Source organism: Gouania willdenowi, chromosome 20, assembly GCF_900634775.1.
Source record: "Gouania willdenowi chromosome 20, fGouWil2.1, whole genome shotgun sequence".
NCBI lineage: Eukaryota > Metazoa > Chordata > Actinopteri > Blenniiformes > Gobiesocidae > Gouania > Gouania willdenowi.
Window position 1 is genome coordinate 20,877,890 of NC_041063.1, and position 23,147 is coordinate 20,901,036.

At 37.8% G+C, this 23,147-nt stretch overlaps 1 protein-coding gene across 3 annotated transcripts in view; it reads left to right on the forward strand.

Moving 5' to 3' along the window:
* Positions 1-23,147, forward strand: part of LOC114453997 (enhancer of polycomb homolog 1-like) — a 41,024-nt gene that overhangs the window by 13,719 nt on the left and 4,158 nt on the right. For all 3 annotated transcript variants that reach the window (XM_028434060.1, XM_028434059.1, XM_028434061.1), the window contains 9 exons: positions 1,862-2,021; positions 2,960-3,105; positions 3,176-3,382; positions 3,498-3,646; positions 5,756-5,909; positions 7,441-7,599; positions 7,692-7,781; positions 8,959-9,107; positions 10,313-10,725. In XM_028434060.1, the coding sequence (XP_028289861.1) occupies positions 1,922-2,021; positions 2,960-3,105; positions 3,176-3,382; positions 3,498-3,646; positions 5,756-5,909; positions 7,441-7,599; positions 7,692-7,781; positions 8,959-9,107; positions 10,313-10,725 (1,567 nt within the window). In that variant the 5' untranslated portion in view covers positions 1,862-1,921. The remainder of the gene's footprint in view (positions 1-1,861; positions 2,022-2,959; positions 3,106-3,175; positions 3,383-3,497; positions 3,647-5,755; positions 5,910-7,440; positions 7,600-7,691; positions 7,782-8,958; positions 9,108-10,312; positions 10,726-23,147) is intronic.

Sequence of the window (23,147 nt, forward strand, 5' to 3'; positions counted from 1 at the left end):
CACTAAATTAGACAACAGGTTGGATACATAAGGATTGAAAGCATTTAAAAGTCCAACAACTTAGATTATGGCATTAAAAGTCTCTGACAATGTAACTCCGCCTTCGCTGGATGGTGATTTTGTCGGGGGAAGTAAATTAGCACAACACCACTCAATGGACACATTGGCTTGTATCCAGACAAGCGCTCACTGATCACGGTGTTTGCTGTTTCAGCATGTTTAGTATGATTTCAGTAAGATTGATAACCATTAAAGAATCTAAGCAGAGAAAGATGATGAAATGTGGTAAGTGCAAAGTAACATGGAAATGGTTAAACCCTGAATCTATCAGTCAGTAGGTGGAGCTTCAGTGTAAAACGCTTGTTGTCTAAATCCTGATGTTATCTCGGCTAATAGAATAAATGTCTCTGATTACTGTTCCACGGCTGGTCCTGATCAGCTTAGTGAGGCAGATGGTTGAGCTCGCGTCACACGCTGCGTCCTTTCATGCCAGCTCACAGATCAGCCACAGTTCTCCTGTTACTTCATGCAGAGCTCACAGCTTTTGATTGTACTTAAAACCTTAATCACCCCCCACCCCCACTCCCACGTTGGCGTGTTAGCGCACAAGATAAAACTGTTTGTCAGGTAATGGAAAGTTAGTCGTGGTGGTTGTGACCCACATATCTAAAAACTGCAGCCAAGAAGTCGAGGTGTTTGAGAAAGTGTGTAAAACGAGTAGGAGCTCCGTTAGAACATTTGTTGGGGCAGGATGTTTGAGTGAAGCGGCCATCTGTTGCATCAGAAGACGCTTACAAGCATGCAAAAAGCAGCTTTTACTATCTACATTTCAAAGCCTAAAACCAGTCTGTTGCTGCTTAATTGAAATATGACGAGCCTGCCGTAGTCATGTTTGTAGAAGTAAATTGTACGGAAGCAACTAGGGATGTCCATTGCCATGAATCTGACTATTCGATACGATTTACGATTTGCATGTCATGATGCAATATGTCCCTATACCAAACAATACGATATACATCACGATATATCACAGTATTAGTAATTACAGATTTTACCTTTGCAAGTACAAAATGATGTGAAATACAATTTATTTATATATTTTTAAACTTGCAAGAGCAAGTAAATGGTAACTAACTGTAAGTCATTTACGTTATTAAAAAAAGTGTTACGTTTATCAGTGTCAAATTATTTTTTTTTAAGTTTAACTTTTACATCTACAACAGATTCAGATTTTGTTAAGTTCTTAAATTCCTAAAAAAAAATCTGAAAAAGTGGCCAGTATGTTATATGAAAATAAAGTGCAATCAAATTCCAAGCTAAAATGCATTAACTGACACCTAGTGAATGGGCGTTTATGTGCTATGCATATATTAGTGCAATTGAATGTTGTTTTTTTTTTAAAATCGATTTGGACATTTTTGGATAAATACCATATCATGTGGTAAAATATTGTGATATATCGCAGAATCGATTTTTTTCTTACACCCTTAAAAGCAACCTGTTCCTCTGGGACACATGGCTGCCACGCTGCTGTTCTATATTTAGGCGTGATACACTGTGATAAATTGCTAGTTCTGCTTGCTTTGACAGGCCAAGGAAAAAATGGGATTAATGCATTTTTAAAGCAACAAAGTACCATTGGTACAAGTATTTTTCATTGGAACACATTTTCAATGCGTTGTTTGCAGACAGCCAATCCTGAGTTTCTCTTTCCCATCAAAACGTTAGCTGCTTTAGGCAAAAACAAAAACAGCACAGATTGTGTTGTTGTTCGGACGTCATGATATCTCATGTTGAGTCGGTGTAATGTTGTCTGAGGGCTTGTCAAAGTTCCTAACGTGCGTCTCTTTCTCTTCTCCAGGAGCACCATCTCCAACGGGCCATATCTGCACAGCAGGTGTACGGCGAGAAGCGGGACAACATGGTTATTCCCGTCCCCGAGGCGGAGTGCAACATCACGCACTACGAGTCGCTCTACCCCGGGGAGTTCAAAATGCCAAAGCAGCTTATTCACATACAGCGTGAGTAACCGGATCATCCTCTTTGTTGTGCTTGTGGTCAGTGAGTGCACATAGATGCTGTCGTTTAGATGAACCTGGTTGTTTTGGGTTTTTTTTTTTTTTTTTAAATGTTTGTTTTAAATGGAGATTTATTTTTCTGTCATTTTGTGTATTTTTCAGATGTTTTTGTGTGTTTTGATGACATTTTGTCAATTCTTCTGTTGTATTGTGTGCTGTAGGAGGCTTTTTGTGTATCACAGACATTAGCGACAGTCCGTCCATAGTAAACGCACTAAATTACAGAAAAATACACACAATGACTAAAAACACGTGAAAACGGAATACTCTTCTGTTTACTAAAGTACACAAAATGACTCTAAAATCAATAAATGAGTAAAATACACAAAAACATACAAAACAAGAAAAACACACAGAACACCTAAAATACACAAAACGCCACCTAAAAGTCAAATACGACAACAAAAACATGAGTAAAATACACAAAATGAGAACAAAAACGCACAAACAAAAACATGAAATGAGAGTGAAATATCCAAAATTACAGGATCAATGTTGACTAAATGACAAAACTACAAAAACAACAGTAGTTTTCAGATATTACGTTTGTTGTGAAAAATAAATGTTGTTGATGTGGTCGTTGGGTCAGATGAAATCACATTTTTGTGGCCGATCTCTGCTGTATCGTGTTTTATATTTCCTTAGTTACTATTTTTGGCTGAGACATACAAAATTAGTCTTTGGTGCTTGTGTGGATCTGTTTGATCAGACGAAATGGCACTTTGGTGTGTTACTCCAAAATGACTCAGTATTTACTGTTCTTCTACAGTGCAGCTTCACCTGTTGTCACATTCATGCTCTGTGTATAGAAACGTAGTAGCAGTAATGTTTGCGTGTAACTGTGTTTTCTGTTATTAACTGCTCTGTTTTTGCTGGCACAGCTTTCAGTTTGGATACAGAGCTGCCGGACTACGACCTTGACACGGAGGATGAGACGTTTATGAATAAGCTCCGAAAGAAAATGGAAATCACGGCTCTGCAGTTTGAGGAAATGATAGATCGACTGGAGAAAGGCAGCGGACAGCAGGTACTGTCTGATTGTGTGCGAGGTCTGTATGTTCTTTGTGATTGGGTAGTAACGTAGTTTTGCTCCGCAGCTCGTCAGTCTGCAGGAAGCCAAGCTGCTGCTGAAGGAGGACGACGAGCTGATCAAAGAGGTGTTTGACTACTGGAGCCGCAAGAGGAAAAACTGTCTGGCTGGCTGCGTTATCTCCAACATCAAGCAGGAGAAGAGAGACGGATCCAGCACCAGCGACCCCTACGTGGCCTTTCGCCGGCGGACGGAGAAGATGCAGACCAGGAAGGTAAATATGTGACAGACTAACAAGTATCACTAACCTTCCTGATGAAGCTTTTTGAAAGAAAAAAAACTCCCTGAAAGACATATGAACAACATTGTGGAATCCCCTCGTTTTCCAGAACCGGAAAAACGACGAGGCGTCCTATGAGAAGATGCTGAAGCTGCGCAGAGACTTGAGTCGAGCTGTCACCATCTTAGAGATGATCAAAAGAAGAGAAAAGAGCAAGAGAGAACTGTTGCATCTCACACTGGAAATCGTAGAGAAGAGGTGAGTTGGAAGCACGTTGGACTCATCTGGGTGAATCTAAGGCAAGCTGATCATTAGTTGGTTTATTGGATGGATGACACTCTGAGGAGGTGGTTTGACAGTAACATTGTCAGCTCTTGGATTGTTTTGAGCAGTGCGCACAGTTGGTTTCAGCTTGTTTGAAAGTGCTGCTTCTCTTTGTTAGTGCCACAGTCATATATGCTGCTTTGTTTGTTTTATTTATTTATTTACGTCAAACATGGCCAACTTGTGGCCCTTGTTCTTCTTTTGTGCAGCCCCCGAAGTAAACATACAAAATGGCTGGAAAATACACAAAACAGCAAAAGTACACAAATAACTTCTGATTCACACATTAGCGACACAAAAATGACTCCCAAAAAACACAATTAAAGAAAAATACACAGAATGTCTCAACACACAACGCAAAAATACACAAAATTACAGAAAATACAGAAATACTCAATCACATTAAAAAAAACATACAAACTTGGTGAAAATATACAAAAGAGCAACAATATATTACACAAAAATAACAAAAGTATACAAAATCACTCAGAATGCACCCAAAAATACAGAGGCCTCTATTTCTAGTATTAATGCTTGGATGTTTGAATATTCTAAATTTTGATGTGAATGTTGGTAATGTGACCCCAGATCAGATACAACCACATTTATTGTGAGAGAAGTTGCCCATTTCTGATTTAATCCCACACCGTGTGTGTGTTCAGAAAACGAGCTTGTTTGCTTGTTGAAGTATCGTAAACGCCCATTCCTGTATGGCTGACGGTATGTTTTCAAAGCTTCATGTGAACCAGTTCTTCTCCTTCCTCTGCTTCCTTACGTGTAGCCTTAGCTTGACGGGACAGCTGAGTGAAATGAATGTGGTGTGAAAGTAGCTGTCAGTGGGAGCCTAAATTGGACCCTTTGCTTTGAAGTACTTTTGATTTGTGGTGACATTTCAATTTCCCCTTGTTATCCTGGGCTGCTCTCTGCCTACACATTATAGCAAGGAAGCATCCACTCAAAGTACATCGCTTCCGTGAACCACTTCATGAGATGGAGCTGGTGTCGTGTTCTTTAGATGCATTGAGTCAGTGTAGCAGGTCAAATGTCAGGATGGCTTTCTGCTCTGGTGTAAAGTACGTTCTCTGCTGTGGTGTGATTGGACTCCAGTTACTGAACACACGTTTAGATTAGGGTGACCACTCGGGCCGACCTCGGCATAGTCTATGTACTTGATGTTTTCTTGAATCTACCTTGTAACTAGGGATGTCCCGATACAACTTTTTCACTTCCGATATTGCAGCATTGATTATTGACCAATATCGATACGATATCAGCACGAATCATACATACTTTTATTACTTATTTTGTTGTGTGGAATGTTAGAAAAGGCTTGATCAAGTGATGTTACTCAAACAGAAAACAATAGTCAGCAACAGTAGGTATGAGAAAAACTGACCCATTTATTATTAACCAATTGGTTACATACATTTTAACCTTCAACATAATATCTACAGTATTCTACAATTGAATATATATTGGAGATTTTAGATGCAGTCCGATAAAATTTAACATTTTCTGGCTGACATCGGACCAATGTCGATAGTGGAGCGGGACACCTCTGCTTGTAACGGCAAAGTACAATATAATAAATAGGGTTTTATTGTACATAATGTTTAAAAATGAATTCGTCCATAATGTTTAAAAATTAATTTCTCTCTTTGTAACAGATTTTTGCTTGGATTATGGTTCTCTTTTTCTTTTTTGTGTGAAGATTTTGTAAAGTAATAAACTATATTGGCTTTAAAAAGCAACTCCTTAGCTTTCAGAAATTGGTGGAATTATTTTGATAGAGCAAAGATTAGCGAAGTTACGGTCTTTTAAATAAATGTGTTCCACGAGATGCGTTCAAGGTCCCTAAGAAACCTGGACAATTACATTAATTTGTAAAATATCCCCGTACAAGACAAGTGGACATGTCTGTGTAAAAACAGACGTATGGTCACTCTAATTTAGATTGACAAGCTTAGTAAAAACAAATTGAACTGATGACCTTCCAGAAGAAAAGATGGCGTAATGACCCAAACTCTCCTTTGTGTGCAACAGGAATGTTATGCCAGACTTTGGCAGCGAGGTGATGGCTGAAGCTTTGGCCCAGCGAGCGCTGGTGAAGCCAGTCTACACTATTCCCATCATTCCCCTGTCCAACAGTAACCAGTACAGGCACCAGGACCACTTGGACATGAAGGACTACAAGAAAGTAAGGACATGCACGAGCACACACACACAGGCACCACGCGCCGTTGACGAGACCTTAGCCTTCCCGGGGTGGTGCGTGGGTATTTTATGAGTCAGTGTTCACATGAACACATTGCACTGTACGCCAACTAGAACACAGATGAGTCACTCAAATAATCATAAATATTAAAGCTGCTGGAGGTGATCATCTTTAATCAGATAAAGACAGTGTAGGCCTCAGATCAATAAATGCAAGAGAGAAAAAAAGATGCTCAAAAGTTTGTTTTGCTCTCCACTGAAAACAATATTTATATTTTTGGAAAAGTTTTGTGCATTATGTTGCGGGAGTGCCATAAACGGATGCATATAAGTGTTTTCAGATTCAGTTTATTGCCATTTGCAGTGTCAAACCACATTGGGGAAAAAAAAGGTGCAAGTAGCTCAAAGTGCACTGTCAAACATTCATTCATAAAACATAGAAGACGGTCTTAAAAAAAAGCCACCGTTATAAAGGTTACAATAGAGTTTACAAATGACATTACATTTTACGTTTTAGTCTTTCTTCACCAGAAAAGGAGGACGGTGATTGGCTTGACTCCATTTTTGTTCTAGTTAGTTACAGTATTACATGCGATATCACATCACTACACCAGACATTCATTTTCAGCAAGATTCCGATCCTTTTATGGAAACCTGAAAATAAACACACGCTGTTATTTTGCTGCAACTTTCAGTCTATAAAAACACAAGAAATGTGTTGGGAAGTCACTTTGGTAGAGTTTTTGGAGCATCGCAAGAAATATTGTTACGGGTGAAGTAGAAACACTACTTTGCATCTGTCTGAGACTCCACATCCCACAATTCAATGCGTGAACCTCATCTGACAATGTCAGTAAATGGAGTGTTTACAGTGGAGATCAAAACAAACTTTTCAGCATCATTTTCAACCCTTAACATCTTTTCTTTCTTTTTTCCCCTCGAGCAAATGATCTTTGATTTAATGATCTGAGGCCTTAACTGTGTCTTTATCTGATTAAAAGAAATGATTGTCTCAGCAGCTTTAATCACCAAATGTATTGACTATAGTAGAAGTCTGGGTTTTCAGCTGGCTTTGTGTTCCTGTGCACTGATCTGAACTCCGTCAACGGCTTCAACCAGCTTGTCAACTTACACACACACCTAGTTGTTTTTGTGCTCTCTGTTTCACATTCATTTGCCACCAGCACTATACAAACACACGCACACACTCCCTCCATTGATCCCTCACGGCAGTTCTTCATTTTGGAGTCTGCAGCCGACTGTTTGCTCCCCCCCCCACACACGACGTGCTGAATAGGACTAATCCCAACAGAGTAGGAGTCTGCTTCGATGGGGAGGGGCCGTCCCACAGGAGGGGAAGTCGGAGTGAAAGGTGGCATAGGGAGGGAGGGGGAGCGTGGCCATCTGGCACGTGCCTCCATCTGCATATCAATGCCTGCTCCACTCTGTTTACACACAGCATCAGTGTGAGTGTGTAGTAGTAACGTGTCTGCTCTCCTTCTCCCACCTCAAAGCCGGAGAAGACGGAGGCAGTGCGAACCAAAAGGAAATATGAAAAGAAACCCAGGACGCCGGCACTGTGTGCACCACAGCATTCAGGACCTTCTGTGTTCAATCCCAAGGACCTTAACCAGTACGACTTCCCAAGCTCAGATGAAGAGCCATTCTCACAGGTAGTGCCATTTAAACTGCTCTATGAATGACACGATTCACACAGAAAAAACTTAGCTTATGATGCTGTTTCTTGTTGATTGTTGTTTGTTAGATCCACTCTGGCTCCTCAGAGACAGAGGAAGAGAATGACCCAGATGGCTGCTACGCTTTTCGAAGGAAGGCCGGCTGTCAGTACTACGCTGTGAGTGCCCTCCTGTGACTTTCTGCCTCTATTTATAGTGCAAACAGCAGCTTACCACTGCTTTCAGAATGCTATTGGAAGCAATGAGGAAAACAAACTAGTTTAACCTCTTTAGCCTCAACGGACCCACCGACGGGGGCAGCTCCAGCTTCCGTGACTCTCATGGGTATTAATGTTGTAAAGAAATATTCTTTTTTTCTACTGCTGTGAGTCACAAAGTAAACACAGAGCTCTCTAACAAGAGCCTACAAGAAACTGCAGGCCGAGCTGAATCAACTGATGTATTGGTCGGGTATGTTTCGTACCTAAACAATGCCACAGAATCATAAAATACACAGCGGAAAAAGGTAGCAATGATATCATGACACATTGTGTCCTTTTGTTAAAAGTTGTTCCAATGTAAGTAAGTAGTCTTTATTTATAGAGTGCTGTGCATAAAACCCCATATTTTGATAAATCAAATTCAAGAAATCCGTCCACTGTCGCGCATAGCGCTCATGCGTAAAATGGCCGATTCCTCCTTTACCCAGCTGTGACTGCCTTTACAGCACAGTGTCAAACATTATAATTGGTCAAAGCATTGCTGAACGAGACGCATGCGTAACAGCACCAAAAAGTGGAATCAGAAATGGCATTACAGTATGCATGGCACAGCAGAATCCTGAATAAAAATGAATGTTTCTTTCAACCCAAACTGCAACACCTAGTCATCAAACATAATGCTAACAATGATTGGAATCAATTTGAAAGACATATTACAGTTACAAACCTGTTTCCAAACTTATGGAAAACTTTGGCACAAAAACATGTATCTTTGTCCTATTGTTTCTTATCATCACTAAACTTCCTGCAGTTGATGTCCATACATTAGTTCAATTATTTCAGTTTTTATTGCCTTCGTTAATGACAGTTGGCTTTATATTTAATGAAAATCTCTAGGGGCGGACTACAGATTTCTATATTTATTGTCACTCAGTATCATATTTCCAAAATGTCACATCATCTGTAACCACTAAGGGTTATACTTGGTTCTGAACAAAAATGTGCCATGTAGGTCATTAATAATAACATTAGAAAAACTTTATTTGTTATGGGTTATGTGATTTTCAATGAAAAGTGGCTGGGGCTTAAGAGGTTAAACCTCTCTCTTTAATTATTGTCTTTTTCTTTCCTTCAGTCTCGCTCAGACAGGAGTGGCAGCTGGCCCTGGGTGAGCCCGTCAGAAGGTGGTCTCGGAGAGTCCCGTTTCCGCTACTGTTTGACCTCGCTGACCGTCCCGCGGCGCTGCATAGGTTTGGCGCGGCGTCGTGTGGGCAGAGGAGGCAGGTGAGTGCAGCCTCACTTAGACTCAATACAGGTTTGCTTAAGCCTGTAAATGGAATTGGCTGATGAATGATTTCTGTTGTGACATGATGCCACTGGCAGGAATATGAAATGTGTGTGTGGGAATACTGCCAGCATCAGAAGTGATCAGGAGAAGCCAGCCAAGTGTTAGCGCACGCTGTGGGGTGTGTTTACCGTACCGACACTTTGGCACAGCACCAGTCACTGTTTGGAAAGGAGATTTAATTCTGAATATTAAGCTGGCTGGGAAAAAGACAAACAGGAAAATCCCATTATTCAGGATTTACCTATAAATATGGCCTGTAGAAGAACCATCACGTCCCGATTCCTTATCACGTCACTTGTTTGCGGCATCTGTTTGAATCTAACTTTGTATCAGCAGGCTTTTGATCTCCAGTGATCAGTAACTGTCAAAGGGAGTGAAAATGCATCGAGGTTAGACTCTAATGGTGGATTTGCGGCCGTTAACCAATCTGTGTTGATTCTGGGAAGCGGAATTAAATTGTCAGTTTGTCAAGCTTTTTAGACATTCAGTCACCTGTCTTCCAGTGAAAAAGTTTAGGCAATTTTATTTATAAACAGAAGTTTTTCTTTATTTGCTATACCTTGAACTTATTCTTGTAGTCTCTGAGAGTTGAGACTTACTTCTGGAAGAAAGGGGCAGCTGGCCAAAGATTTTATTTATACAAGTTATTTCTTGCACAGTAAGTTTTTATTTGTTTAGCATGAAAAAATGTTACCTATTGTCTTAAGTTTGCCTTTGTGTGATTACATCATTGGAATCAGTTTAAATAAAATTCTTATACAAACTATTGTTTTGATACCATAAGTTGCCTTAACACACTATGCATTGTATCCATTTTTGAATTGAAAATCAGTTGAATCAAGACTTGGTTAACAATCGGGAAAAAAGCCAACGTGGCACATATTACGCAGCTGTTTGTTAATAAATGTACCCGTGTGGCATTTTGCGTCAGCAAATTCAACCTAGAATTGTCTCTGGTTAGACTTCATTGAGTTAAAAATTTTAAGGTTTATATCGTAAGTCGCCATTTTAAGAAAAAAGTTGTGCATTTTGTTGCATATCGTCAGCCCGAGTAATGTCACCCAGTACTCTCAAGTGTTGTGTATTTCAATGTTTGATCTAGAACGACTCCTTTTAACTAGACTGTATCTTTCCTTTGAAGGATCTTGTTGGACCGAGCGCTCACAGATCTTGACGGCAGCCACAATATGGACTTTGAGCAGGACCCAAAAACACTCGCCTCATCTCATCAAAGCTCTCCGCTCCGCAACTCTAACACCAGTACCTCAGAAACCAATACCTCGGACACCATCGGCCCCTCCCAATCCGCATCAGCTTCATCGCCCGCGTCACTATCGACGCCCACGGACCTTAATCGGATTCTTTTGAATATTAAATCATGCCGCTGGAGGCACTTCCGACCACGGACGCTACCCCATCACCCTTTGGGGGGAGGATATTTGTCTCGCAGAGGATGTAGGGATTTTAGCCAGGCGTCTTCTGGACTAACACGGACCGTTTCAGGAGGAGGCGTCTCTCAGAACCGCAACCCTTCACTCACTGCTGCTCTCAATGGTAAGTCCATCTCCTCCTCCACCTTTCTGCTCGTTCTTTTATTTAGTTCAGTGACCATTTACATGTGTTGGTGTGAGTATTTCAAGCAGAAAAAGATGATTGCCTAGGGATGTAACGATTAATCATAAGGCAGTTAAAAATCGATTCATAGGTTTCATGGTTCATATAGATACCCTGAAAATTGAATCGCAGTACTTTTTTTAAACAGCAAAGGGCACTATCTATTTATCCTTCTCTTGTCCAGAAGCGTAGGTGGCGGGTGGAATCTCCTACTACTCTTTCTGGCTGCCTACTACTCTTAAACATGTTCAGAAATGATTCCTCTCCCCTTTAGGACCGAAAGAATATTTGTAATATTATGTGAATATCTGTAAAAGTCAGGTTTTTCTATTAGCTGTGTGTGTGCTAGTGCATAGCATCTCTTCTTCAGTGCAAGAATATCTGCATGCCAACCGACCACTGGGTTACCAGCGCCCTCTGCTGGTCCAAACAAATGTCTGATGTACTTTTAAAAAGAAAAATAACTATTAAGCAGTTTTGCATTATTTACTATAGAACCAGAATTTAAATTAATAGGCTTCTTCTTCATTTGTATTATTCCTTTATTTATTTCATTCAAGATTTATTTTAGTTAAATTGCATTCTTTTGAATAGTTTATCAAAGGATTCTTTTGACGATGAAAAATAAAAGGAAAATAGTACAGTATTATTAGGAATATTTTTCAGTCATTTGTCTACAGTCCCATTTTCTAAAATAAATCGTGAGAGATTTGTATCGTGAATCGAATCGTATTGGGAGTTGAGTGAATCGTTACAGCCCTATGATTGACCTTTAGTTTGGAGTTAAATGTCAGTAATAAGGTTTTCAGAGTTCCTTGCTCTACAGTTCTTTGGAGAGCTTCAACTTTTTATATTTTCATTCTTGTAGCTTTCTCAGTATTTTGTATCAAGTATTTAGGTTTTGTCGAGTCTGCTGTTGGATACAGGCTGTTTTCATAACTAAAAACCTTATTGCATTTGAAAATGTCCTCATTTCCCTTCTGTCATCTCTGTGTTAGGTTGCACTCTTTCTTCAATTTCATCAACTTTCCCTAATCCAGTGTTTTTCAGCTTTGGGGTCACCTGAAATGTCTAGTAATTGATTAAAAAAAAACTGATTAAAATGTTTTGAATAATTAACATTTTCTAAATTAATACACAACACTCAATCTTAAACAACTGTGTTCTAGTCTTTCCCTTTCTCAAATGTAAATATAGTTTTAAATAAAAATGCTGTATAAAAATATCTGAGCTGGCACATCTTGTTTCTAATCCTGGTTGCTCTCAATTTGTATTAGGGATCGACCGATATTTTTTAGGGCCGATGCCGATTAGGGCTGCAGCTATCGATTCTTTTTGGAATCAATTAATCTAGCAATTTATTAATTGATTAACTGGATTTTTTTTTTTTGATTTTTTTTTTTTTTTTTGCGTTTTTAAGCAACTGAAACAAATAATGCATAAAGAGAATGACGTGGCTGTAAAATTATCAAACATTTGGCTGTTATTTCTCAAAAAACCTTTGGCTCCAAAACTAAGCCCATTTATTGCAGTTTAACCATGTAGTGTGTATAAGTGCCGGTGCCAACAATTAAATAGCAATACAATTAAGTTAACTAACTACGAGCAAATAATATATAATTTCCAGTGTGAGCCTATTTGCTATGGTAACTAGAAACGTGTGTATGTGTTTGACAAACACTGGAATTATGTTTTTAGCAGCTGAGAAAATTAATTTATCTTGGGCTTAATAAACTATTTCTATTCTATATCAAAATATTATGCTGCTGACATTTTTAGAATTGTCACAGTGATGACCAGAGACATTGTTTAAAATCCACAACACTTCAGAGCACAGGCACTGAGGCATACCACAATATTTAATGCTACAATTTCTCGAATTCAATGCCCTTTTTCTCAAATTTAAAGCTTTTAAGGCCTTAAGTTTGGTTACATCAAATTTAATACCTTTTTAAGGATTTAAAGATTGTCTATCCTGGTTCCTACACAGGCCGCTGGGTGTAGCCGCTGTAGCAATCCAAAGCTAGAGTTGCTGCATCTACCGAATTATAACTGTTTGATTTACCTAAATCTAACATTGCCATCTAACATTGCGGTTGTGTACTATTTTAGAGTAATTACGCTGCAGGTTCACTGAGAAATTAGAGAGTTATCTGCTGTTTTATAGTCGTTGCTAACGCTAACCTCTGCAACCGACAGGCACACAGCCAAATACACATGCATATGTCAATATATTGAGGCTGGAAAACTTTTGTGTTCGTTTTCATTATTCGTCCGGTTAATTTATGTATTTATTGATAATCAGCCCAGGCCTAAATTAGCTCTACATTACCTTATTTCAGTGACGCTTGTTGAAACAGCATGTGGATGCTTTCAGTTCAGTTGCTGAATCATTAAAGTTGTACTGCTGTGTTATGCCAGGTATTGTTTGCAGTAAACACATGATTGCACATTGTTCTCTTTATTTTTGAGTATGTAATGATCCCAGACTTAAGATGTTCTCTGTCACTTACTGGCCGCCATGGCGCCAACTAAATGCAGAATGTTTGTCGCGCATTGATGACGCGCTAGTAGTATGTGGTCCCTGTGCTTATAGTGCGTGCTATAGGAATGTAATGATGCTTCGAGGCACCATATTATATATATCCCTCTACAAATTTTTGTAATCGAGTAACTCAAATCATTTAAGCCCTAATGCTGATGCTGTTATTTTTTTCTTAGCCGATGACCGATACGGACTGCCGTTTTTCTTGAGCCGATATTTGGAACCGATGCTACTTTTGCTTTGTCAATTTACATCATAAAAACTTCACAAGTCTCAATTTTTTTTTAAAAAAAAAAAAAAGAAAATTTATTGAATTTATTAACAATACCAAGTAAAATATATTTTACAAATATTTAAAACAGGTGATGTAGAACAAGAACAGGTAAAAAAATTGAAATATTATGAAAGAGAACTGTTCGTCCTTGTCCTGAAAATAACTTAACAAAAGTTAGCCTGACTGGAGATATATTTTATTAACAGGTATATTGAGTATAAAGATATATAGTTATAGTATTAAACACAATAAAAGAAACCATGAATAATAGTTCATTTCAACACAATCCCAGAACATAAATTAGCAGAGGAAAATAATGTGATGTCAGATACGCATTAGGCAACAAACTGTTCAAGTTTCTGTTGTAATTTGCATCAACATTAACCGGAATAAATGTTCAAACAAATAGTAAACTGCTTCTCAAAGTTTCAAAAACTCCTCAGTGCAGTGCTCTCATATCGCTGTAATGTTGAAGCAGAGAGTGAAGGAGAGAGAAACATACACACGCCAAACCTCCAGCCAGCTGCTCATTAAATACAACTGCGACGACACGGAACAACATCAGCTAAGTTATACGGTTAAAAGATGCTTTGAAAGTTTAAAACTTGCCGTTAGGGTTGAAGAGCTTCCTTCACGCTCTGCTAGTGGGGGGAGGGGCTCTACAGTCTCTGTCTCCAGCAACACGGTGCAGCCTGTGGCAGACGCTCTGTATATAAAGCGGAATGGCGAACGCAGCGGCACGCATCGGCCAATACCGATACGTGTAAAACATGCAAAAATAGGCCGGCCATTGAGTTTGTTGATCACTATTTTACATGACGCAGCTTTATTTCAGTCATATTTGTTCACAAAGGTGAAAACATATGAGTGAACGTCAAAAATGGATACATATCATTAACTGGTTTTGTTTGGGAACCGGTTCTTAGTCAAATGATTCTTTGGAATCGCTAATGCGATGCTCTGTGGAGAAATGTCGTTCTGGCAAAAACAATCTCAAGTCTGGCTGCATTTCACAGAAAAGGACAACACTTCGAGGATGGTCACCTGTAATTCCTGGAAGATGGATCTGTGTGCCAAAGGCGGTAACATGATCAGTATGTCCACACATTTGGCCACACAACATGGCATTTTACTCAAGCAATGCCATGTCTTTTAGGGTCGCCACCCATCCCTGTACTGAGCCAAAACGGAACGCTGTTTGTTCCGTATTTGCATAAATGACCAGAATACTAGACATGACCGTCACACGCTCACACATACACACAAACTGTGTGTTAGACACTGATGGGTAAACTTAAAATAAATACATAAATATTTTTAAATATAAATCGGATAAAATAGTGGTTCCCAAGCTGGGGTACGTGTACCCCTAGAGTACTTCACCTTTCAGGAGGTACACAAACATTTCAGTTGATTCTTTATAGATTTTTTTTTCACATGCACACACTTTTTTCTCATCCATCAATAATAATTTGTGGCACAACTCTTTAAAAACACCAAAATGTGAAGTTCAAATTTTAAAACGAGCAAAACATCAGCACTAAATGAATAATAAGGCCTAAATTCAAGGTTAATGTTAGGAAAGAGTTTAGACGAGCCTGCAGATACAAATAAATTATGTATAAACTGAGCTAAGGGGCAATAATGTTTGGGAAACACTGTTCTATGTCAAAATGTTTCTATTTTTGAGGATTGTGTTCATGGGCCCATGGGTGTCCCGTGCTTCCTTGTTTTTTTTTCTGAAAGGTGGCAACCCTATGTCTTTGATGCACTTAGAAGCACCAGTGCTAGCACTAGCACAGCAGGTAAAATTAAACAACTGGCGAAAGTTGTGTGATAATGATAAAAATGATTTTAATTTAGCACCACAATTCAGAATTTGTGTAACCAGCTTTCACTTGTGCATTTTGCATTTTCCATCCATGTATTGTAGATAATAGCAGAGGCAGTCAGAGTCGGGCTTCTGCTGGTTCTGGTAGGCAGCTAACGTCAGTAGCAGTGCAGCAGGAGGAGATTGTTTGCCCGAGGCGTATACTCAGCGGTGAATAATTAAGATTTATATTAATAAACCTGATATTTATTTTAATAAACCAGGTTGTATTCTTCTTTCTACTCATGTACTACTTGTTTTTTTTTTTTTTAATCATCTTCAATTGCTTCCTCGATACACACTCACAGTCAGCAAGCTGCCTCAAGTACAACCGTTTCAGTGGGAACTTCCGTTTTACAAAATAAAAGTTTGTTGGAGCAGCGTTATTAGAATGTTACATTCGAACATCTCATTGGAGCTACAGAAGATCCATGGGACAAGTTGTTCTGTTGTTGTGGACGAGACCATCGATGCCAGTCTTAAACATTGTATGTTAATAACTTCTGATACTGTCAAATATTTTCACCCCTAGTGGTGAAATAACTGATGCTTCCCTGTGTCCATTTATTTTTACACTTAAAGTGTAAACAGGTTCCTTACAAACACAAATACATTTGAATACATCAACACATTTAAAAAGGCTACAATATCTGCTGACTCAAAGAGCTCATGAGTTGATATTTTTTGGAATATATTAGTACATGTGGGTCACGCGATTAGTGTGTATGTAATAAATGTATTTTCTCAATTGAAATAAAATTATTTTCTAAATAAAAAAAGCACTTGCAAAGCTCAAATAACTTCATTAGTGTTTTTACTGCTGCTGAATCTTGTTTAATTCATCTGATAATGAGTTACATGAAGTTATGATTTATAAATAACTCTGATTTCCTATAATTAAACCAGATCAAGCTGATGATTTAATCATTCAGTATATTTAGGTGTATTAATCTTAATAGTTACATTAGTATAATGGGACCAGCTTTGTCTTGTGAACATGTGAAATATAATTTAAAAATAGTGAATAGTAACGTTAGTATTTATGTATTTCAAACGACGTGTGACATGTTGGCTTTTATTCTTCCATACAAGTGTTAAATCTGACCATAAACAAATCGATGGCACTCTGTGGTTTTATGACAGTAAGACGTGTTATTTTTTCTTGGTCTATTCCTTGGTTTATATGGCGTGGTATATGGCGTGTTAGCTTAGCTTTAGTTGAGTTTCCAGTTCATAATTGTTGCTGCGGGTTCATCTCTGTACCCGTGTTTGTGGAATTTGGGTGGATCTGACGGAGGAACTTGTACTGGTTCACTTTGTTGATTGGTTGTCTGGTTTTAACCAAGTAGCGGTCCTTGTTGTGTCGCAGCACGGCAGCTTCAGATAGCCATGACGAGCACCGCCGTCTGTGTGTGGTGTGAGGGGCAGGAGCGACGGTGGTGCACATCATGGAGGCTCCACTGCAGAGCTGCCGTGAACAGCGCTCTGCTCCAGAGAATAATAAGTTGTTGACAACAAACTTTTGGGCAATTTTAGCCCTTGGATCAAGGTTTTTATGGGCATTCTTAGCTAAAATGAGGGACAAATGGCCTGTGGCCCTCGCTAATTTCCGACATGGGCATTTATCGTTTCTATCGTGAGATGGCATATTTTTACAGGTGAGAATGTTTTTGATATATCGTGAACGACAACATATTGTACATTCTTATCCCCCACTAACATTTCTGAGTGAGCTGTCATGCTACGCCTTTGACACTTTTTATGGCACGAGGCAGCAAAGTGCGTCAAGCCTTTGTTTTTCCATTTCAGAGTTGACGAGAGATGTAACGATTCACTCAACTCCCGATACGATTTGATTCACGATACTGGGTTCACGATACGATTCTCTCACGATTTATTTTACAAAATGGGACTGTAGACAAATGATGACTGAAAAATATTCCTTTATTTTTTTTGGGGAAAAAACTAGAAAATACGGTACTATTTTCCTTTTATTTTTCATTGTCAAAAGAATTCCTTGATAAACTATTCAAAACAATCCAATTTCACCAAAAATAAATCTTGAATGAAATAAATAAAGGAATAATACAAATGAAGAAGCCTATTAATTGAAATTCTGGTTCTATAATAAACAATGCAAAACTGCATAATAGTTCTTTTTCTTTTTAAAAGTGCAACTGAAAATGTATTTTGTGCCTTAACAATTGGACTTTAAAAAAAAAAAAAAAAAAGTCATTTTACTGTATTTAGGTCAGATATTTGTTTGAACCAGCAGAGGGCGCTGGTAACCCAGTGGTCGGTTGGCATGCAGATATCTTGCAGTGAAGAAGAGATGCTATGCTAGCAGACAGAGCTAATAGAAAAACGTAACTTTTACAGATATTCAAGTGATATTACAGATATTCTTTCAGTGCTAAAGGGGTAAGGAATCATTTATTAACATATTTAAGAGTAGAAGGCGGCCAGAAATAAAGTATTAGCAGACTCCGCCCGCTGCCTACACTTGTGGATAAGGTTAAAAAAAGTACTGCGATTCAATTTTCAGAAAATCGATATCAACCGTGATACCTATGAATCGATTTTTAACTGCCTTACGATTATCGTTACATCCCTAGAGTTGACCCATTTTCATATCATTCCTGTTTCATCTGCTTTCCCTAATGCAGCGTCATTACTGGCTATTAAACTTGATGCTAAACAGGCTTGATGTGGTTGATTAATTAAGTTAGCTATTGTTAATTTCATCTGCTGAAGAAGTGCGACAAAAGCAAGTGCTGAAATCATGCAAGATTACATAGAGTTGGATTTTGTGCAAGATTTGTCCATTTGATTCACTTGTTACAGTTAGATGTTCAGGCATCCGTTTTACTGGGAAAAATATTGTGGAAATGCATGACGTTATGATAAATATCCATAGGTGAAGAATTTGAGCGAGGTTTAACATTTCCATCTCGTTGTTCTGTATTCAATTACCCATTTACTGGGCAAAGTCCAACTAAATGTGTAGCAGTGTTCAAAAGCATTCAGGTATGGGTATAGTCTGTGTTATATAGCAACAATTTCTGCTTGATTTTTTTAAAAATATGAATAATAAATGAATAATATTCATGGTTCTCATCAAGAATTTTTCATAGCATGGGGGCAAGGATGCGCGAACGAGTGCAGAGTAAAGCTAAAGTTGTATTTTATCTTTGTTACCAACTTTTAAGCGTGTGCCATCTAAGTTTTTTTTTTTGTGACCCGTTTTTCAAAAATGACAATCCATTGCGACCCAATTCACAATAAGCCTCGTATATAAACTGTGAGAGAAGTGAATATGTGCATATTTTAACATTTCTGACTATTTTTATCACCATTTCTGCATCACCTTATCTTGAATAGGTAAACCAGCAATTTTGTTTCATGGATGTGAACTTCTACACATTTTTCTTTGCAAATCACACCAAATAAAAGCTTTTAGGCAGAGTTAACAGACTATATCATTGTTTTTATTTTCTGTCATCAGTAAAGCATAGCCTACATTTTAATTACTTTTAAATCCGGCAAAAATAAGTGCATTTTAGGCAGTTAAATTAGCCATAAACATATTTTTAGGAACTAAATATAAGATTATGCTGTGGACAGAAACAAAGTAAGATAAGCCAGTGACTCAAATATATTAGTCTTCCAGTTTTAACTTGTTTTTCTAAGCATAATCAAGGCTTTATCCCATATTTATGACCTTTACTCATGACTGATGGGTGTATCAATCTGAATTTATATCTAATAGTTGTGGATTTGTATCAATCTGACCAGTCTTGATTACAAATCTGAGAATTATAAATTTTAGGATATAATACATAACTTTTAATCATAAATATGACTTTTCCTAAAATAACTTGTATATCTATGTCACAATATTTTAGTGTCAGCATCAGTTAACTTTTTTTTGTCACATCACAGATTTGTAAAATGTTCACTGGAAGCTTCTCTGGTGGTGTGTGCAGTGGTTGTTATTGTTATTATTATTATTATTGTTGTTGTTGTTGCTATTGTATGGGGTCATTAGTGCAGCCCTGCAATCCTTGTTGTCCAGTTGAAGTCTCTTTATACTAAGACTTAAAAACAAAAATTAGTGGTGACTCTTGTCAATCACCTTTATTATGCATCATTGAAACAGATCATTTAATAGTTGAGACAATGAGAAACATGTCGTCCTAGAAATTAAAACTATGGGGGAAAAAACTTGAGGCTTACAGAACATTAAATAATCATTTAATGTGCATCCCATGGTCCCATCTTGATGCTAAGCTTTATTCTGTTTGTTGTCTGTGGAAGTGATGGGATCTAGACGACAGATGATGGAAACTGGAGGGTCAGCTCATGGTTTTGATGTCCAGGGAGGGGCGTGTCCACTCTGCATGGACTTAAAGAAGAAAAAATAGAAGAAGAGTTATATTGTCATTATTTTGGATGTTTATCAAATAGAAAACTGAAAGTGATGGACGGACGTTGGACACCCACACACACCAATGTTATCAAAAATCACGTTAATCTATGGCAACTATTCAAAAAGCCACGAAATAAACAATACAATTATAAATCAGTCATCAGAATTACTCTTCAGTTCTCTATAACATTTCATGTGTCACATCTTAATTCAACAGGTTGATATTTATTCACCTATTACTGAATACAAAGAAGTAAAGCTTTGACTACCTAATCATCCTCAGAATCATTAGTGGATACGATGGTGTTAGATTTATTAATATTTCTTTTATGTCCCTCCTGCTGCTGTTTATTGAGGTTTATTCTTGGGTTGAATTATAGCCTAAAATTTTTGCGATGCACAGTATAAATAAACTACTCAAACTTTTTTTTAACTTTTACAGTTAAAAAGTGACAGCCATCATTTCACTCACAGCACAGCTTGTTCCAATGCGTCGCAGTTTTTGCATTTCTCACACATTGATCATTTGGAAATGCTCTTTCTGTGGGTGTGTTTTCATAGGTTGCATAATTTTTATCACACTTAGATTTATTTAAAACACACTTAATGCTGATACATTATTATGACATTTACAAACAGCTTGTTTTTTGGAAGTTGAGCTAAACGCTGTCGATGTGTAAACGTTTACATGCCATCATCCTTAATCAGTTCCATCATGGTTTGACATTCCTTTTATTCAGTGGGAGGCGTGTGGTATCTACGCACACGTGTGCTAAGATGATAAACAGCTTCCGTCAATAATGCAACAATATGATGAATTATTCTTTTTAGGGATTACAGAAATAAATCCCCTCAATTACCTTCCTCAAAGGGAAATACTTTTTGACATGAATATACTCTCAGCTACATGTGTTTGGAGAGTATCCCACAATATTACAATTACAAGTGTTTGGAAGAAAAACACGCAATGAAATCTATCGAGACCACCAGGTCGAGCTGAATCTCACAAGATTCAATTTTACAGTTTTGACTTCTGAGACATAGAATTATAATTAATTACATAATTAATAATTATATTCACAAGATGTAACTTTGGTAGTTGAAATTGTGGTGAATTTACCTAAGAGTTAATTTAGTTATGGATTTCATATTTCCTCATGCTTCAGATGAAAAAGTCATGCTAAATTTCCATGAGATGACGTATCGAAAGATTTGCTTCACTTGCTAGACATTAAGCCACTAGTTTTACGGGGGAAAATACTGTAGAAATGCGTGATATTTATTTCCTAAAATGTGTGTGAGGATTTAGTTGGAGTCAGAAAGAGGGACTTTTTTCTTCCCACTGCTAAATGATTGTTCATGTGGATCTGTTGGGTTCTTTCTTTCTTTTTTTTTTTTTTACTATGGACCATATATTTTGTTAAGTGCGCTGAGATGACTTTGTTGTCTTTTGTGCTATATAAATAAATGAGTTAAAGAGCTTCCACCGAACAATATGTATCTCGATATTTTGCCTCTGCCCTTAAGATGTCGCCTTAATCCATACGCTCGAACTAGAAGGGCAATACTCAATATATATTGATATTTTTTTTGTGATATAATTGGGGTTTCCCCAAACTATTATAGCATAGCGCACCTGTTGGTTTCTTTTTATCAAAGGCAAACCCTTAAAATAGTTAGTTATAGTCAGTTATGAGTTAAAGCCACATGCCAAATCCCACACAGGCATCTTTATTATTTATGATATAAATGTATAAAACACATTTTGCAAAAGCATTTGTGTACATTTATGAAGTAAATTGCCCCTAAATGAAATAAAAAAAAAAGTCCCCTTTCCGCAGGACAAAAATACCCTCAGTAATGAATTGAAAAACAAATGCACTGTTACAATTTTAACAGTAAAAATAAACACCGACATTTCCACTGAGGTTGACGGTTCTGCAAATAAAGTATGTAAACAGACACTTATGTTCATGTCTTTGTGTAAATGTCAACAATCGAGTAAACAGACGGGGCACATCTTTTCTGCAAATATTTGTTCCTGACACTCTCTCACTGTCAGCTCTGGTGTCTCTGTATTGCTATTTTTAAGGCTAAATTAACTATCGCTATATTGATTTTAAACAATGCTTTCCCGTGTGATATCAGGCTTAGAAATATATTGATATAGATTAAAAGCTCCAGATATCGCCCATCCTTAACTACTAAATATTAAACATCCCAAGGGTCAATTTAACTATTGTTGTTAAACTTAAATTTCTAATGGGCTGAAAGCACACACTGAGATCACACAATATTTTTCTGAATATTTGGTGTTGGTCTGTTCCATTTCAGGAAGTCATTCCATGAGTCCCAGTGGTTAGATTTTTTGAGGGTCTGACTTTTTTTTAAACTTTTTCTGGAAATGTTGTAAGCTGATGTCATGGTCAAATTATTCATTTGTAGTCATTTCTGACACTTGGATTGTTTTTTTGTTTTTGTTTTTTTTAAGAAATCCTTTATTTGGTGTTCTTTGAGCTTGTAGAGGGGAACGCCATCTAACCCTAAATCTTTGGGATTACATTGTCTTTTAAAGTAAGAACAAGGTCTGCGTGCTTGTGATAAATGCATTGTTTTTCTGTGATGTTTGTTTCTCAGTTAAAGCTAGAGATGCACCAAAAAAAGTGCTTTGTCCAAAAACCGAAAATGCACTTTTGGGCCATTTTTGTTGGTTAATCACTAGTTAAAGCTGAATGAAAGTTTTTCCTTCACAATGAATCAGTGACTTTACCACAAAAACTCAGTAATAATCACCAATAATGTGAATGCCTCTGTGCTGCATGTAGTGTTTGTAAGCGATCAGTGAAAAGTAAGAGTTGAGAGAACGGTAGTTTATGAAGCAGAAAAATCAGCCTGTTTTTTTTTTTTTTTATTGCTCATGAATTTTCAAAGTTTTGTTTCAACGTGCAGCTTCAGGCAACACTTGGTGTGTTTTCTAAATCTCCTCTCACAGGCATTGTCCTCGTTTGTTCAAAGCTTCAGAGAGGATGTTTGGTGGTGGGAGGTGATTGGCAGACCAGGCTCTACACTGCCTCAGAGGCGTTTGATGACCTGATTCTGACCCTGTGTGTGTGTGTGTGTGTGTGTGTGTGTGTGTGTGTGTGTGTGTGTGTGTGTGTGTGTGTGTGTGTGTGTGTGTGTGTGTGTGTGTGTGTGTGTGTGTGTGTGTGTGTGTGTGTGTGTGTGTGTGTGTGTGTGTGTGTGT